This window comes from Actinia tenebrosa, unplaced genomic scaffold, assembly GCF_029948245.1.
Source record: "Actinia tenebrosa isolate PJP-AT-01 unplaced genomic scaffold, QUT_ActTen_1.0 PGA_scaffold2__45_contigs__length_23673736, whole genome shotgun sequence".
NCBI classification, from domain to species: domain Eukaryota; kingdom Metazoa; phylum Cnidaria; class Anthozoa; order Actiniaria; family Actiniidae; genus Actinia; species Actinia tenebrosa.
In genome coordinates, this window is record NW_028292579.1 from 11318296 (window position 1) to 11335775 (window position 17480).

General features: G+C 37.4%; 2 protein-coding genes across 4 annotated transcripts in view; one reads left to right on the forward strand and one right to left on the reverse strand.

Moving 5' to 3' along the window:
• Positions 1 to 17480, forward strand: part of LOC116300585 (splicing factor 3B subunit 3) — a 46152-nt gene that overhangs the window by 13975 nt on the left and 14697 nt on the right. For all 3 annotated transcript variants that reach the window (XR_016120462.1, XM_089034226.1, XM_089034225.1), the window contains 8 exons: positions 177 to 331; positions 411 to 585; positions 1923 to 2078; positions 2822 to 2871; positions 3980 to 4145; positions 4755 to 4796; positions 5248 to 5331; positions 5812 to 5951. Coding sequence is in view for 2 of the 3 variants with exons in the window: in XM_089034226.1 (XP_088890352.1) it covers positions 177 to 331; positions 411 to 585; positions 1923 to 2078; positions 2822 to 2871; positions 3980 to 4145; positions 4755 to 4796; positions 5248 to 5331; positions 5812 to 5951 (968 nt within the window). In the remaining variant the exon portion in view is untranslated. The remainder of the gene's footprint in view (positions 1 to 176; positions 332 to 410; positions 586 to 1922; positions 2079 to 2821; positions 2872 to 3979; positions 4146 to 4754; positions 4797 to 5247; positions 5332 to 5811; positions 5952 to 17480) is intronic.
• LOC116300586 (octopamine receptor beta-1R) lies at positions 14371 to 16057 on the reverse strand. Its single transcript, XM_031709475.1, has one exon. It carries the CDS (start codon positions 15879 to 15881, stop codon positions 14922 to 14924), a length of 960 nt encoding a protein of 319 aa, XP_031565335.1. The 5' UTR covers positions 15882 to 16057; the 3' UTR covers positions 14371 to 14921.

A 17480-nucleotide genomic window follows, 5' to 3' on the forward strand; every position in this document is an offset into this window, starting at 1 on the left:
CCCCACCCCCTTCCCCACTGGTTAACAGTCCACCTTTGCTTTGGGTATCTTTCATACATGTCATCATTGACATACCAAAGATTTATTGGAAAAACAAAAGAAAGAAACAACTGTCTCTTCATCCCAAACCCTTTCTTACTTCAACCAGTATTTAATATTATGTCTATCAATCTCAGGTTCTCGCTATGTCCAGTCGATCATGGCTGAGCTATACCCATCAAAGCCGTGTTCATTTAACACCTCTTTCATACGAATCCCTTGAGCATGCATCAGGATTTGCTTCTGAACAGTGTCCCGAAGGAATCGTTGCCATATCATCCAACACTCTCAGGTTAGTTTCTGGTGGTCAAGATGTAAACCTCTGCAGTCTATCCTTTTTTATTCCTTACCGAGTTTCTTGTTATTTTCAGAATTTTAGCTTTAGAAAAACTGGGTGCGGTTTTCAACCAAGTGGCCACACCCCTGAGGTACACCCCTCGAAAGTTCGTAATCCATTCACCTAGCAGCAGCCTGATCATCATAGAAACGGATCATAACGCATATACTGATACTTCTAAGGATGAGAAAAAGCAGCAGTTGGCTGAGGTAGGCTTAATGTTTTGACGGACAGATAAAGTGTGACTAGTTCATTTGTCAGACAAAAAGTGACTTGTTCATTTGACAGGCAAAGGATTTCAAAATTGCAAAAGAGGATTGCAAAAGAGGGATTCTGTGTTTAAATATGAAGTTACCATACCATTTGACCAGAACTAGTTTATTTGACAGACAGAGTGTGACTAGTTTATTTGACAGACAGAGTGTGACTAGTTTATTTGACAGACAGAGTGTGACTAGTTTATTTGACAGACAGAGTGTGACTAGTTTATTTGCCAGACGGAGTGTGACTAGTTTATTTGACAGACGGAGTGTGACTAGTTCATTTGACAGACAGAGTGTGACTAGTTTATTTGACAGACAGAGTGTGACTAGTTCATTTGACAGACAGAGTGTGACTAGTTCATTTGACAGACAGAGTGTGACTAGTTCATTTAACAGACAGAGTGTGACTAGTTTATTTGACAGACAGAGTGTGACTAGTTTATTTGACAGACAGAGTGTGACTAGTTTATTTGACAGACAGAGTGTGACTAGTTTATTTGACAGACGGAGTGCGACTAGTTCATTTGACAGACAGAGTGTGACTAGTTTATTTGACAGACAGAGTGTGACTAGTTCATTTGACAGACAGAGTGTGACTAGTTCATTTGACAGACAGAGTGTGACTAGTTTATTTGACAGACAGAGTGTGACTAGTTTATTTGACTGACAGAGTGTGACTAGTTTATTTGACAGACAGAGTGTGACTAGTTTATTTGACAGACAGAGTGTGACTAGTTCATTTGACAGACAGAGTGTGACTAGTTCATTTGACAGACAGAGTGTGACTAGTTTATTTGACAGACAGAGTGTGACTAGTTTATTTGACAGCCAGAGTGTGACTAGTTCATTTGACCATAGAGTAGATTTTGTATAATACACCCCTTGCAGCTCCTCGGAGTGCAGCTTTGACGTCACATGCAAGAGGTCTATTTTGTTAAAATTGACCTATTTTAGCTTGGACGTAATGTTTTCCTATTTCAGACCATGTGTCATTTTCGTGAGAATAAGATTCATTCATGTAGATCACTTGCAGCACTTCGGAATGCAGCGCAATTTGGGCATAACATAAGTTTCCAATTTTCTGGAGATTGAGATTATTTATTTTTGTCCTCCAAATTGAGCTCCTTCGATGTCACATGCAAGGGGTCTATTCGTTCATTAAACATAGAAATGATACTCTAGGGAATGACACAGGGTCTGAAATGGGAAAACATTACAGCCATTCCTGGAAAATTCAAAAATTCTCTTCCTGGATTTTTAATTTGTCTGTATGTCTTTTCCAGGAAAGGGTAGAAATGGCTGGTGATGAAGAGAAGGAAATGGCGGCACAGATGGCAGCTGAGTTCTTGAACGAGGATTTGTCAGAGCAGCAGTTTGGTTCACCTAAAGCTGGAAATGGAATGTGGGCATCTGTTATGCGAGTGCTTGATCCTATTAAGGTTAGATTATATGGAAAATAGACACATTAAGCATCACGTTTTTATCGTTTGATAAACATCTCTTGATAAAATGATTGGTCGAAATGCAATTTGAAATGAGGTAATCTAAATGCTCTTAATTTGCACTTTTATTTAAGAAATAAAGCAATATTTTGCATTTTTTATATGAAAGATTTTTTTGTATTTATTTTTGGATAGTTTTAAATATTTGTACACCTGCATGTTGAACAGGATTGCTCTGTGGTCTTACCTCGTGTCCTCAGAGCCCAGAGACATGCTAGAGCAAAGATCCTTCAACGATCGTCCTTACATGACTTGACATATCTGGACGCTGATGTGGGATGACAATACAGCCGACATACACTGAATTTTTATTTGCGCTTTCAACGCTTTTACAGTCAAATATTATTTTGCCTTTGATCTCACGTAAGCAATTCTAGGGCATTGCAATGCATTGTGGGGCTGTTTTAGACGACAAGATGGCGACGACACTAGAGAAAAACGTTTGCGCATGCGTGCACTTCAGCACGTTTTCTAAGAATTTTGAAGAGCTTGAGTGAGAAAATAAATGTTTGTAATGCCAACTCAACCCAGTCTTTTCCTCGACCTCGGAATGGCTAATATGCTAAGGTAATAAGCAAAGCGAAGCGTATCAGAAGACTGCTCTCACAGCAATAAATCTCAGAAAGTTTAAATGAACACAATTTTCCCTATTAAAATCTATTGTTTATTGTCCGATACAGGGAGAAACAATGGACTTGGTACAACTTGAACAGAATGAAGCAGTGATCAGGTATGTGTTGATATGATGATCAAAGGATGCAACCATTTACAGCGCAGCACGCATAACAATGAGCACACTTACTACAATTTTCATAAACATCCAAACTATGTATCTTCGAGCTGCACGCTGAAATTTGGTTTTTCGCTGCCGCCAGTCAAAAATATAAAAGGTACCGACTGATTAGGTTTGATTGACGGCAGCAAAAAAGACACAAAATTTCAGCGTGCAACTCGCAGACACAGAGAAAACTGGAGAATCAGGGGGCAAGTTGCTTAAACTGTTATATGCAAAGGTGAGAGACGTCCCCTTAGCAGCGCATGCCACTCATGGTATCCAATTATCTCTATGACCCCAGGGGTTTTAGAACAAATCTACTCAACAAAATATATGAATAGTTCAATTCACAAATGCATGTTTTACAGGATTGCTCTGTGGTCTTACCTCGTGTCCTCAGAGCCCAGAGACATGCTAGAGAAAAAATCCTTCAACGATCGTCCTTGTATGACATAACTTATCTGGACGCTGATGTGGGATGACAGTTTTGATTTCGTTCTTATTTGGCTCTCATCTCTTAGGATTGCTTTTTAGGACCCTTTGGGAAAGAACTCGGCATGACCAAAAAATTGGCAGGAAAACAGTGGGCACTTTCAAAAAAGCATGCGCAGTACGTTGATCGTTAAAGCTACATTACTAGCCGGACACACGGTGCAACCCAGAACTCAGTGTTGCGTGTAAAGTCACACGTTGCATAACTTAATAATACAGCCAAAACTATAATTTGGGGCAAGCTACCTATAAATCGCAGAATTGTAGTACCAATGCGGTACACTTGGTTGAATTTCACGGGCTAAAAATATTACTGCATTCCTGGCAACGTTTCAGACCGTGTTCACCCGATCAAACATGTTGCGTACAACGATGCAGAAGTCGATCTCTATCTATTCTTCATTCAGACATTACGTTATCGCGGCCACGTTGGTTCAAGCCGTTAATTCTACTTTTGCACACATTGTGCACAGCAGTTTATGTGAAGCCTGCTTTATCATTTATATTTATATATTATCCTGGATACCATTACTGACTGTCTTTTTTTACTTGTCGTACTTGTTGTTCTCAGTGTGTGCGTGTTATCGTTCAGCTGTCGACCAGAAGAATCATTCGTTATCGTTGGAACAGCTAAGGACATGACTCTGAACCCTCGTTCGTGTGCGGCTGGATACCTACATGCCTACAGAATGGTCGAGCAACCTGATGGCACTTATAAACTGGAGTTTCAACACAAGGTGAGGACTAGGATAAAACCTTCAAATTTTATCGATACCCTGAAACAGCCTCCCTCTGAGCTGATCCAAGTCAGGGCATATCTAGTTCCAAACTAGAAAGAAACAGCCTCTGAGCTGATCCAAGTCAGGGCATGGCTAACTCATAGATCAAACTCTGAAACAACATCTGGGCTAATGAAAGTCAAGGCATAGCTAACTCTCTAATCGAATTGGAATTTAGCTGGTTAGGTTTCCATTGTGAAGGTAGAAAAACCCTGAGGATCCAGATAAAATCCCATGAATTAAGTGAGAGACCTAACGAACTCTACTAACATGTTATGCCAAGTCTGGGAATTGAACCCGAGACCCCAGAGATGAGAAGCAAGTACACTATTAACACCCTCACTCCTCTATTCCTCTAATCTGACGTGTTTACAAGGTTACTGACTGACTGCTAAATATTGGCTGGGTTGTTTAGTTTGGCAATGATTGGATGGATAATGAATGGATGGATTTATGATAAGTGACTGGCTGCATGGTTTTATGAATGAGTAAATGAATGGGTAGTAAATAGATGCATTGATAAAATAAAGTGCAGAATCAATTCGTTTTGATGTAATTTCTTCACAGACTGAAGTAGATGACATACCTGGTGCCCTCGAACCTTTCCAGGTCAGTTGAATAAGTCTGTCTGTCTGTCCCCCTTCCTTTCCTTTAATACCTTCCCTTTCTTTTGCTATCCTTCCATTCTCTTCCTTTCCTTCTCTTTCCTCCCTCCCATTCTCCCTCCCTTCCCCCCAGTTAAAATTTACTTTTTTACCTTACCTGTCAGTTGTTTCCCTTACCTGTCTCTTGTTTCCTTTCCTGTCCCTTTTTTCCCTTTTCTTTCCTTTTCTTCCGCCCCTTTCTTCCCGTGTTTTCTCCCTTCCTTCCCTTCTCCCTTCTCCCAGATAAATTTGACTTTTCCGCCTTACCTGTCCCTTTGTTTTCCTTTCCTTCTCTTTCATCCCTCCCTTCCCATATGCTTTCTTTTTCTAACACTTTCCTTCTCTGTCCTTTCCTTCCTTCTCCAAAATTGACCTTTTTTCCCCTCGTTTTACCTTTCTTCTGTTCTGATTTGCAGGGTCGACTGTTAGTTGGAATTGGTCGTCTGCTTCGAGTTTATGACCTTGGCAAGAAAAAAATGCTTAGGAAATGCGAAAATAAGGTAGGAATACCTATTTGCACAAAACACTCTCACCTGCGCACATACTAAATTGTTCATTCCTCACTGGCTGCAGTCTCTCTTTCACGCCCATTAAGGAAGAACTTCAATAGATATTTTCAATCATTACCAAGAGAATGATAGCGAGCGCGATATTATATACCGTGTTCCAGAGTAGAATCGCTGAAAACCATACCCTGTTTGGCGGCACGTACCCGTATAGCGAATATAGGGGAGTATCCCCTTCCCGCCCCCCCCCCCCCCCCCCTCCCCGGGGCTCTCACCATCATAGGGGTAGACACTAGGGGTGTTCCTTGCCAGATTTTCTTTACGTCTCCAGTGGTTGTTTTACGACCCTCTGATACAGGGTGAGGTTAGTAAGGAAGAGACAGGGCCGCCATTTAGGAGGAAAACAAACTATAGGGTAGGAGATTAACCAATCTCTTGTGATATTTAAATAACGTCTGTTTTCCCTTGACTTAGAAACTGCCCAACTTTATAGTGGAGATCAAAAGCATGGGTACGCGTATTGCAGTCAGTGACGTGCAGGACTCTGTACACCTAGTCAAGTATAAACCCAGAGACAACCACCTCGTTATTTTCGCTGATGACGTCAATCCCAGGTAAGATTGCGCAAATAGTATTACATTACCTCATTCCACATCATTATCCTTATATGGGTCATTAATATCCATATATGGGTCATTTTCGTTCAAGAGCTGGTCTGCTTGCTTGTTTCTTCGTGGTCGAATTCCTGCCTTAATTGTACGCGCAGTTTATTTATTTGTTGTTTTTTCTATTAGCGATAAATCTTCGAGGAAAAAAATTTGACAATATGCTCAAGCTAAATGCGCAACGTTTATGACATTATTAAAATTCGCTGATTCGGCGACGCGTTCTCCTCGCTTTATAACAGGATTCGCTGAACGGTTATGTAAGGTAATAGAGGCGCACCTGCTATTACTTGTTCAAGTTCAAGTTTATTGGGAAAAAAACAACAAACAGTTAAAAAAAGTTCATTGCAAGAAAAATCATTTTTTACAGGTTCAAAGTTCTAGTTTATTCCAATAAAAGGCTTATTACCCCCCCCCCCCCCCCCCCAAAAAAACCCACAAACCGACAGGAAATGAGTATTATGTATTTAACCTCTTTGTAACTGTCGCACTTCTTTCATCAATAAATTAGATCGGAACAGGCTACTTTAGCTCTTAAGCTCTCGTATATCTAGGTATCTTAAAAGACTTCAATAAGTATACAAAATATAACTGGTTCATAAAAACAGTATTTTAAAAGCATCATTATTTTGCTCATGGTGACATGAAGGTTATTGTAAATTTGATTTTTCCAGTCATAATGACCAGCATTTAGTATTACTAGTTGCACGATACAAGACTTTCTTAATTTAGTTTTTTTCTTTGGCCTCCCAAGTGCTCCCAAGTTTAATAAATTGATGGAAAAATGGATAGTAATTATATGTTTCATTTAAAGATACTAATCGTAGTTAAAAGACTATGTAATCTGAATCGAAACACGTTTTAGTTTTACCTTTAACTTAATTCATTCATTTTTCAACGGAAACAATTTAAGATATTGATTCGCTTTTTTAACATGATGTTCTGTCTTTAACCTTTTACCGAAAAGCGTTGGCCGAAATTAATGTGGCGTGGAGTATAAGTTTCCTATCTTGTGCATCTCTTATTGGAAAAAAAATTGTAATTACAGATACAACCAATTTATTTCAATCCTCTCAGCCCTGTGAACTTATAAGCCAATCAGCGTACATTTGATCATAGCTAAATAAACAAAAGATTGTACTCGATAATAAAGAAAATAAAACTCATCTGTGAAAAGATTCACCAAATATCTCTTCGAAATAACGTGTGTAGTCGTCGCCTTTGGAGGAAAATATTTCCTTTTGACAAGAGATAAAGGTTAGGGTTAGAAAATACTTTTCGCGATTGTGAAAAACAATGTATCGCGCGCCTAGATTCCGAATCACCTGCAAAGCTGTGCTCCTCATTGACCATGAAATGTAAAAATTGATTTTGTCCAAAGTCTACAATCAAAAAAGAAAGACAGCTGAACAACATTATTAGTTCGTATTCAGTTAACGAAGATCAATGTATGCCCTTCCCAACAGCTATAATAACAATCTTTAGAGACCTAATTTCCTTCTAGAGAAAAGCCTTTGATGTGTTTTCGTGAAGTTGACATTTTTATTAGATGCTCCATTATTAAGTCCAATATATCGTACATAGGCTTCATATTGAACAATAACTTTGCTTTTCGTCTTCGTTTTTTTTAATGAATAAATTTTTAAAACGTTAATGAAGCACGGTTTTTTTTTTTTTTTTCCTCAATTTTAAATATGCTTTTTAAATTTTTTTTCTTTAGTTTGGTTACTCGTTACGTTCTTTAATTATCGTTTTTCTTACCAACGGTGTACACCTAATTGCAAGAACGTTGTCAAGCGAATAATACGAATAAAACGAATAATAAGATACCAAATAGGAATACACCCTCTCATAATGGCTGACAAGTGCAGGAAAACGAGGTCAGCCAGTCATTATTTCACAAGATATAAAGATATAAAAGCACATGAAATGGGTTTATAGAAGAAAAGCATAAAAAATTACTTTTTTTTTACCTGAATTCGTGCTATCCGCCGTTATTTCAAATGAACAGCTTGTTTATGTGGGGGATAGAATCGCCAAATCCAATAGAAAATTCAACAAAAATTTGCTCCTAGCGAAACAGTTTAATCTAAAATGGTCTGGTTTTCAGATATAATATATGTTGATATGTACTAAAAAATATTCTGAGTGTTTGCTGGCTATTCTACTTCTCTTCGTGGATTGATACGGGTTTTAGAAAAAAAGTTTTGTGAATTTGCGTTGATTTGACCCCCTACGACGACCATGATCCTTTGCGTTTAGACAGATTGTTTTGATGTGAAGTCATAGTGAATTAGGGCAATTTGCTTTTTATATGACAACCTTCTTCCAGTTAGGTGCGTGACATATAAGTAGAAAAACAATAATTTTACAGGACTAAATGATTACGAAAAATAATAAATTCTTTAAAATATTGCTATCAATTAGTTCTTTCCACTAACGCACTCTTTTTTGCACATTTAACGTACATTGAATTCTTTGCGATCTTTATTTGCTAAAATTGGACCATTCTTTTTAATCAAGTGAAAAAGTTTTTATATTTTTTGTTTACACACTTGTGTCTGAAATGATGTTTGCTCTACTTAACATGAATCCTTTTTTTTCCTTTCTGTTAAAAGTGAAGGGGGAATACTAACGAGATCAATCAACCTTATTTGTGCAGATCTTGACGGCGGTATTCGATTATTTGTCTCATTTCTTTTTTTAGCTTTCATTTTTGCTTTGCGACATGGCGGCTATAACGTCTTGCGCACTTCTAGAAACCTCGTACTTTTTTATTTGTTTGGAAATAACTCAGTGCCTAACGAATTGAACATCGTTGCTACGCAACACTACAAGACACTTTCCTAAAAGAGCTTCAAAATACACGAAAATATCATGCCTGATATAGCTAACAATTTGAAACTGTTCTTGAAAAATTCCCATTTCAACACCTGAACAGGATTGAGAACTATTAGACACAGGTGTGCGAGGTGTCGCATTAGCAGTGCACACCATTCTTGCTTCCTAAAAAAATCTAACCGAATTATGGCCAATGCTGTGAGAATCTCAAACTGCTGTTCATATGAAAGAGTAATAAAGAAAAATGCAGGTGTATTCAGGGAGCTCTTTCGTGTGTTTAAGTGAAAGGCCGGTGGCATTGTTAGTGGCCGCTTTTGACTGATCTTTATTTGCACTGTAAAGATGTAAAGCTTGTTTTTAATTGCAGTCCGCCAACAAGTGAATCCTGGCTGCGAATTTGTTTGAGGAACTTATGGCTTGCTCGTTTGTCTGTCTTATTTTGTCATCTTTTCTAGGCTGCAGTCCGACCTTTTATTTTCTCAAAGAATGCTGATATGTGTAATTGTTTTTTGATTCGTCAAATGTATTTAAAGTAACACGTCACGTGACCTTATTCAGCACAACGAGCAGACACCAGAAATGAAAGAGAGCACCTTGGTATTAGTAAAAAGTTGAAGTTTCAGTTTATAATCGTTTGACTAGAATGTCGTGGTGGTGGGAAAATGTTTCGGTTTCCAAGATTTGCCATCCAGGGGCATTTTTCTATACGATTCCTTATGAAATTCTCGAGAATATCTTATATATAATAATATATATACTCTCTCTACGCAACACGTCCAACAAAACCATATAAAACCATATATCGTTTTAAAGGTCAGATGATAAAGATTACGAAAAATATATTACAGTATTTGAAAGCGATTTTATAATTGGAAACAATGCCGGAGCCTTAAACACGAATCGGGTACATCTACACATGTCGTAAGCGCGTATAGACAAAAGAATTTCACCATATGAATAAGCAATAGATAATGTACAAATATCCCCTATTAATTCATATAAAGATAGGGAATAGGCGTAAAATCGATCAGAGAGAAAGAAAGTTTTAAGATGTCTGTCAACAGAAAGATACCGCCAGCCAACCAGAACTAACGGAATCAATATAGCGTTGAAAAGTTCCACAAATTACCAGCACTACTCCGATAGGATTGTGGTGAATTACTACACCTTAGGTGATTTGTTTACTTTTTGTTCAAATCGTTTGTTGGTTTTTTTTCAATAACTTTGGGGGGGGGGGGGGGGGGGGGGAGTTACCCACGAAGGTCTCCAGTAACCTTAATCCAGTGTCCATGGTTTCAAAAACGTTGTGAAGCTATGAAAAATGTTTCGGTTCCCAAGATTTGCCATCCCATTTGGCATTTTTCTATACAATTCCTTATGAAATTTTAATCGAGGGTCTTATATATGTAATATAGCTTCGAGAACTTTGGAAAACTATGAAAAATGTGTTGGTTCCCAAGCTGTGCCATCCCTGAGGTGCATTTTTCTATAGAATTGTTATGAGAGAGAAAATGAATGTTTTTACAGACTAAGCAAGACATCAGTTTTCTAATTACTATTTCTTATCTTATGAAAACAAGATAAAGAACGATCAATTAGCTATATAAAAATATCGATATAACATTTCAGTAAGGCTACCATCACACACAAGTTTAGATAATGGTATGCTTTGAATTCACAAGTAAACCTCTTAGCTCCTGCCATTAGCATTTGTACCTCTGGTTACGCTCTACACAGTTTTTACCCCTTTGCTTAGTTATTTTAGGATTATTCTCTAGAATCTTATGATAGAAATATTCCTTGTAGCCTTTCCTATACATTAACAATATATTCATATATTAACTTTAGTTTAAGCTATGTTTAATCAATAGAATATCGTGCTAAGGAATCTACTTATTCTTTTAGCCAATCATGATTCAACGATACTATCACATTGATTATAGACTGAAACCTGTTATAGAATTATTATAAATACAGCTTGTGAAATAAGTTCAACACAGAAAAGTATAATAAAGATCCCGAAGCTCATACCGAGAGCCGTCGTCCCATAACAGAATTCCTTATAATTTTTTTCTTATATGTAATGCTGTTTGCCCTATAATTGACATTATAAGCAGCAAAGCTGAAACTTCGTCTTCTATCTCTCCTGTTAGCGCAAGTCGTTTAGTGAGATTTAGTCATGCTATAGCATCGCTTCGTCTTCTTTCCTGTTAGCACAAGTCGTTTAGTAAGATTCATTCATGCTATAGCATCGCTTCGTCTTCTTTCCTGTTAGCACAAGTCGTTTAGTAAGATTTAGTCATGCTATAGCATCGCTTCCTCTTCTTTCCTGTTAGCACAAGTCGTTTAGTAAGATTCATTCATGCTATAGCATCGCTTCGTCTTCTTTCCTGTTAGCACAAGTCGTTTAGTAAGATTCATTCATGCTATAGCATCGCTTCGTCTTCTCTCCTGTTAGCACGAGTCGTTTAGTAAGATTTAGTCATGCTATAGCATCGCTTCCTCTTCTTTCCTGTTAGCACAAGTCATTTAGTAAGATTCATTCATGCTATAGCATCGCTTCGTCTTCTTTCCTGTTAGCACAATTCGTTTAGTAAGATTCGTTCATGCTATAGCATCGCTTTGTCTTCTCTCCTGTTAGCACAAGTCGTTTAGTAGCATTTAGTCATGCTATAGCATCGCTTCGTCTTCTCTCCTGTTAGCACAAGTCGTTTAGTAGGATTTAGTCATGCTATAGCATCGTTAATCTATATTTTGGAGCTTAGTCAGCATTTGATGGTCGATGGTATTTTTTATTTTAGTTATTAATTACTCAATTCGATTCCAATTTAATCCAATGTCCATGGTTTCAAAAATGTCGAAGAACTATGTGACTAATTAAGCAAAGAAACTCGTTAGTTTTGGGCACGTTTTGTCTAGTGTATTTAAAAAATATTAAATTATGAAATATAAAATTTCTTAAATTATATTCGATGGGAGGGTAGGAGGAAACTGTGGAAATTGAAAAAGTTTTGATAGTTTCCTTTGTATTTTCCTATTAATCTCTCATGCAAAATACTTTTAAAAGGGTTTTAATCTTTGAACTCTTTCATTAAGGCTTTTGTGGCAATTTGTTTTGTAATTTGTATCATTTATCTCTGCATGCGTCACATTATGTGCACCAATTTGGAAATGTCTCCCAGTGTTGACAAAACTGGCCATAATTACGACAATGGGATTTGATAGTGGTTTCACAGAGTGGTTCTTCTTTCACAGAATCTAATCACAATTACAAGTTCATTTTTGAGGGAGGCCAAAAAAATCTAGCAACATAGAGTAAACCTCGAAAATCAGAAGAGAACCAAGAATCAACAGACGACACCAAATACAACGCGGGTCGCTTTGATTAGAGGCGAGCATTTAGGCGTAAACTGATGTTCTATTTCCTAAATGAGATGTTTGCTTTTTTAAAGAAAATCACAGTTTCACAACTGAGGAAATTTCTCAAATATCGTGGGGTCGTAATTTCAGCATCTTTGCTTAGTTTTACCCCCTGGACGACCCATAATGCCTTGCGATTCAAGATGGCCGCCTCATCGTCGAAGTAGTTTATTACAAGCCTAGAACGTGCTTCAGAAAAAATTAGGTTTTCTTTTGTTGCTTCTTCAACAAGGTCTCCATTCCTTTCAACCAATTTTTTTCTCCAAATGAACATGGTGCGTGTAAAGTAATTTGTAATGATAAAAATCCAGTCTTTTATGTATCGTAAAATCGTTGTCATAGGGGTCTAGCGAAAAACTGATGAAGAAAACCCGTGTCGTTCTTGCGGCCTGACTCCAAGCACATAACAAGAAAACGAATGAAGAAAAGAGAACAGAAATCTTGCGTTAATTATTCGTCATTTCTAAAACGGATTTCATTTTTTCTTCAATATATAGTCAAGAAAAAATCACATGTATAAAAAAGTACAGAAATAGTGCGTTGATTTTGTCTAATCTCCAAAACCAATTTCATTTTTCCCCTATGCAAAAATCACTGAGATGTGATGTACAAATTTCCATACTTAAATTAGTTAGAACAGAACGCTTATCAAAATGCGTTGACTGATGCAGTTTAAAACCGCAGACCAAGAAATCAGAATTGAAAGTTTTTTTGTGTGTGTGTGTGTGTTGTTTTTTTTCTTAACTGCATTACTATTAGATCGATAACGGTAAACGTTATCAACTCATAGCGAGATTGAAATTAATTGCAAGGATTTCAAAGTGATCGTAAGGTAGACAAATTTAGTGACCTTCTCGTGTTATTCAGTCAGCGAGACACTCGATTTAATATCTTCGAAGCAGTTTATTTTTAGTGTGCGTTAATGTAACTGTTTCAATTTTTTCTCAGATCGGATGTCGGCTTTTAAAAAGGGCTGTCACTTACGACACTATATTTGCCAATCTAACCGATTCTAAATTCCCGTCTCACATATCCGAATATTTTTGAAAACGGAAAATTTTCTTTGGCTTGGAAACGCAGCTTTTGGAAAACAGATGCGTGTGTGGACGCGCGAAAACGACCCGAAAACGATCCAAAAAAAACTACGCGTCGTAGCATTAATACGATAGAATTCAAATTCTCCACAAATCAGCATTGAAATAAATTGGAGATTACCGTTTCTATATTTTTGTCCATGCATTTTTATACTTCTATAGACCCTTCCAAAATGATCTTCCATGGAAGGATAAGAGATGAATACTATGAGGAAATGGCACAAATCCCATCGGGGGTAAACTTATTTTGTGTTTTTCTGCTATCCTCACATCCAAGATAAATTTGACATGTATTTTTAGTGACTTCCATAGTTTGAAAATTAATTAAGAATTTTGACATTTACGTCATTTTGTAGTTGCGAAGAAGTTTTTTTCCAGTTGTGTTCTGAACGGCCATTTATCAAGTTTACATTTGAAGCGTCCGAGACTAACATCGAATTATAATATTATTTTTTGAATAACTGAAAGCTTGGCTCATCCCGGGAGATAAAAACCACTAATAAACTCAGATAATGCAATCAAGCTGATCTAACAACAATCGCTTCAGTCCGAGTTTTTTCTTATTTGAACACCTGAGTAAAGACTTGGCGACTCTTTGTAAAATGTTTTGGGTTTCTTGTTATTTAAAGTGCTAAAATGCTGCCACTTGATTACCAATTAACTCAAGCAATTTCTCCTTTTTTTTCTTCCTTCGCGTGTGGTGCCGTTCGGCTTCGGCCGTTCGACTTGAGGGGGGAGGGGGCGGAGGGAGGAGGGGGACGGGGGCTGAAGGAGGAGGGATGAAGGGCGGAGGGGGCTTCTGTCGAGGGGTGCGTCGGCCTTGCGGCCGTTATACCTGGGCTGTCTGTTTTCTATTCTTTTCTGTCTTCTTTTTCTGTCTCCTTTCTTCTTTCTTCTTTCTTCTTCCTTTCTTCCTTTCTTCCTTTCTTCCTTTCTTTCTTTCTTTCTTTTAACAACCAAGGTGGTATCATCACTTTAAACGCCTTGAGCATAGGATAATTGCGCTATAGAAATAAAGTTTATCATTTATTATTATCACCACTAACTTTTCTCACTTCGATACCACATTTCCCAGATATTCAACCTTTTTGTACTGTCCGTGCATAGGATAGTAATAGTTAGCGATCATAAGTCTTAGAGCGAGGGTATTTAACCCGTGAAATAAAAATTATTAGTCAACATGTAATAGTCAAATAAACACAAAAGAAAACAATGTAATTAAGGTCTACTAAAGTGTGTTAGTGTAATATCTATTTCACGGGTTTAATGACTTCACTCTACAATGGGTTTACAAAGAACAATTCCCACGGACCTACTCTTCCGGTGTCAGTAGATATTATACCCCAGCTTGGCCGAACAGTTCTTGCAGGCGTTAGTATAGTGGTTCAGTATTGACTATGAGGCGCTCTTGAAATGGGCTTTCATTTAGAAGCAGACTCTTGCTTTGGCAACTATAGAACAATTCTCTCGGATATTACAGTCTTACTGCCCATATCTAGACCCTCTTGATATCAGTCTTTATAAGAAGGTATAGAGCAAAGGGTACCTCTCAGTCTCTCACATATTACACCCTTGTTTGGACTGTCCGTTCAGTCGATGGTAGAGGCTTACCAACCATATCTATGAAGGCGCTCTTGAAATCCGTCTTGAAGAAGGTATAGAGCAAAGGGTCAACAAGGGGGGCGGTGAATCTGAGAATCAAGAAAAACAAACTAACCCCAAATCCAACATCTTCTTGCATGTCGGCCATGAATGTCAGGATGAAATAGGGCAGAAACCCAACCATGAAACTAACTGTCATCGCCAAATACACCAGAACGGCTTTTCTCTCGTTTGATCTTCTCTTGCTTCCCTTCCTACACTGGGGACTTCGCTCGTGTTGAACCATTCGGTAGCGAATCTCTTTCTCCTTGTGGATTATCCATAGCACATGCACATTCGCGGCGACCGTGATGACGAATGGCAAAAACGCGAACGCAACGACGCAAGAGGTGGAGAAAATAAAATCGTAATACCTCTCTTCTTCTGTGTGATTAATCCATGTAAGTTGGATCAAGGAGAAGGCAAGTGACATTGCCCAAACAGCAACAAGAATCAGACCAATCCGTGCTCCGGTCACGTAGTATTTGTATCGCAAAGGATAGCGAATCTTAAAGTAACGCTCGCTTGTCGCTACCAGAAGGTGAAGAATCGTCGAGAAAGACAAGAAGCGCTGGGATAGATCCATGGGCGTACATGCGTTCATGTCATATTGACAAGCTATCACTAGAGGAAGAGCCACCAAACCAGTGAGAAAGTCGGAAATCGCCAGGCTGATTAAGCAGTAATTGTTCTTTCGCCGTAGTTTTTTGTGCTTGATAATTAGCACGAACACGGTAGTGTTAGCAAGGAGGATCAAAAAGGATTCAAGTAGACAGAGAACGAGTAGGATTAGGCCATCCCTATACGTATGGAGCTGTTGTCTAGAATACTGCACATCTGTGCCTCGCTGTAGTTTGCTTGAATTCGTAAAATTATCCAGCATCTTTAAATCCAGATATAGTTCCACAAACGCGTCCAAGGATTTCACTGGTCGATGCCCGATAAAAACATTCGAGTATAAAAAGACAAAAAAAATTGTCTCGACTTTCTTTGAGTCCGAAGAGCGAGCGTCGTTATTCGACAAGCGTGGTCAACGTATAACGCAGCAGTTCTAGCTATGCATAGCGTTATTTATATTTGCCAGTGCCAAGAGCCGGATATATGCTATTGTATCATTGATTGGTTGTCAGCGCCGCCAAATTCGTGCCCATGATTTATGACAATTTCAATAAGATTATTTTTAGCTCCAAGTTTACTTAAACTAATAAAATGTACCTGGATCTATCTGAAAGAGCATTTGGACAGCTTTTAATTTCACCATGCTGCAAAACTGGTTTCTGTTTAATGCGGTTCCCAAACTACTTTTAGTCTTTTCAACTATTATTAATTATCATTATTATTATTTATTATAATTTTTTTTTTAATCAAAGAGGCGACAATTAGAAATTATTATTAAAAGTATGGTTATTATGGATATATGATGGACGTCGAATGAATTTCTTTAATTTGTAAGGTTTAAAAGAACTTAGTTTTGAAAAAGAACGTAATTATATCCAAATATCGAGAAACGATAATTTTTTCTTTTAAGCTTTCACTTTTTCTTGAGCATAAAATCTTTTTATCTAAAAGCAAAAAAATATATATCAGTATTCTATTTTATTGACAATTACAATTGCTTTTTGTTTTTTTTATAAATGGATTTTTTAATTAGCGCGCTTGTCTTTATCGCCAAAATATTCAAGGTTTCTTGAACATTTGCCAGACAAATTCTTTAATAAGACAATGGGCAAGAACTTGGACAAGTAAATTTGTGTATTTATTTCATATTTGGTTTTTGTTTTGTTTTGTTTTTTGATTTTGTTTGGTTTGTTGGGTTTTTTTTTGTTTTTTTTTTTTTTTTTGGGTTTTATTTTGTCGAATTTTCTAGGCTTCCTAAGGTACAGCACCGTCATTATTGTATTCGTCTGCTACAAAGGTTATTCCGAGCGCTTGCATAAAATCTTGTTGCAAATTTTAAATAATTAATGTAGTATTACCTCATGTAAAGCATTGGTTTCTTATGGCCTTGGATTCTGCAATTATCACAAGTACTTTGGTTTCAATACTCTTATGAACCGTCATGTCTTCGTACCAAACACTTGAATCATTATCTAATAAGCGAGGCTCTAGAAATTCAGAGTTAGATTTTTTTATTTCTTCAATTCTCATCACATCCGCCACAATGCTATACAATATACCCAAGAACGATTCATATACTCTCGAAAAGAAATTTCGTTAAGAAAAAACGGATGTAAAAATCGAAAATTCCAGCATCTTTTTATAGTCTCCATGGCATGGGACTCAGAGCCTGTGGCTGCTTGATTTTAATCTCCGTTAAAAATTTAGCTATTTTTAAAAAGAATCCAAAAACGTATTTGTTTAAGGATGCCTTTAATTTGTAGCTCTTTCATATTTAGCATTTAGGTATTGGGTATTTTCATAGCGTTTTAAGCATCCTTTTTATACATAGTCTAGAGTATCAATATTGGTTTTTAGATATTAG

Excerpts from the sequence above, each read along its gene's own strand:
- LOC116300586 (XM_031709475.1), bottom strand. The coding sequence starts at position 15,881 with ATGCTGGATAATTTTACGAATTCAAGCAAACTACAGCGAGGCACAGAT.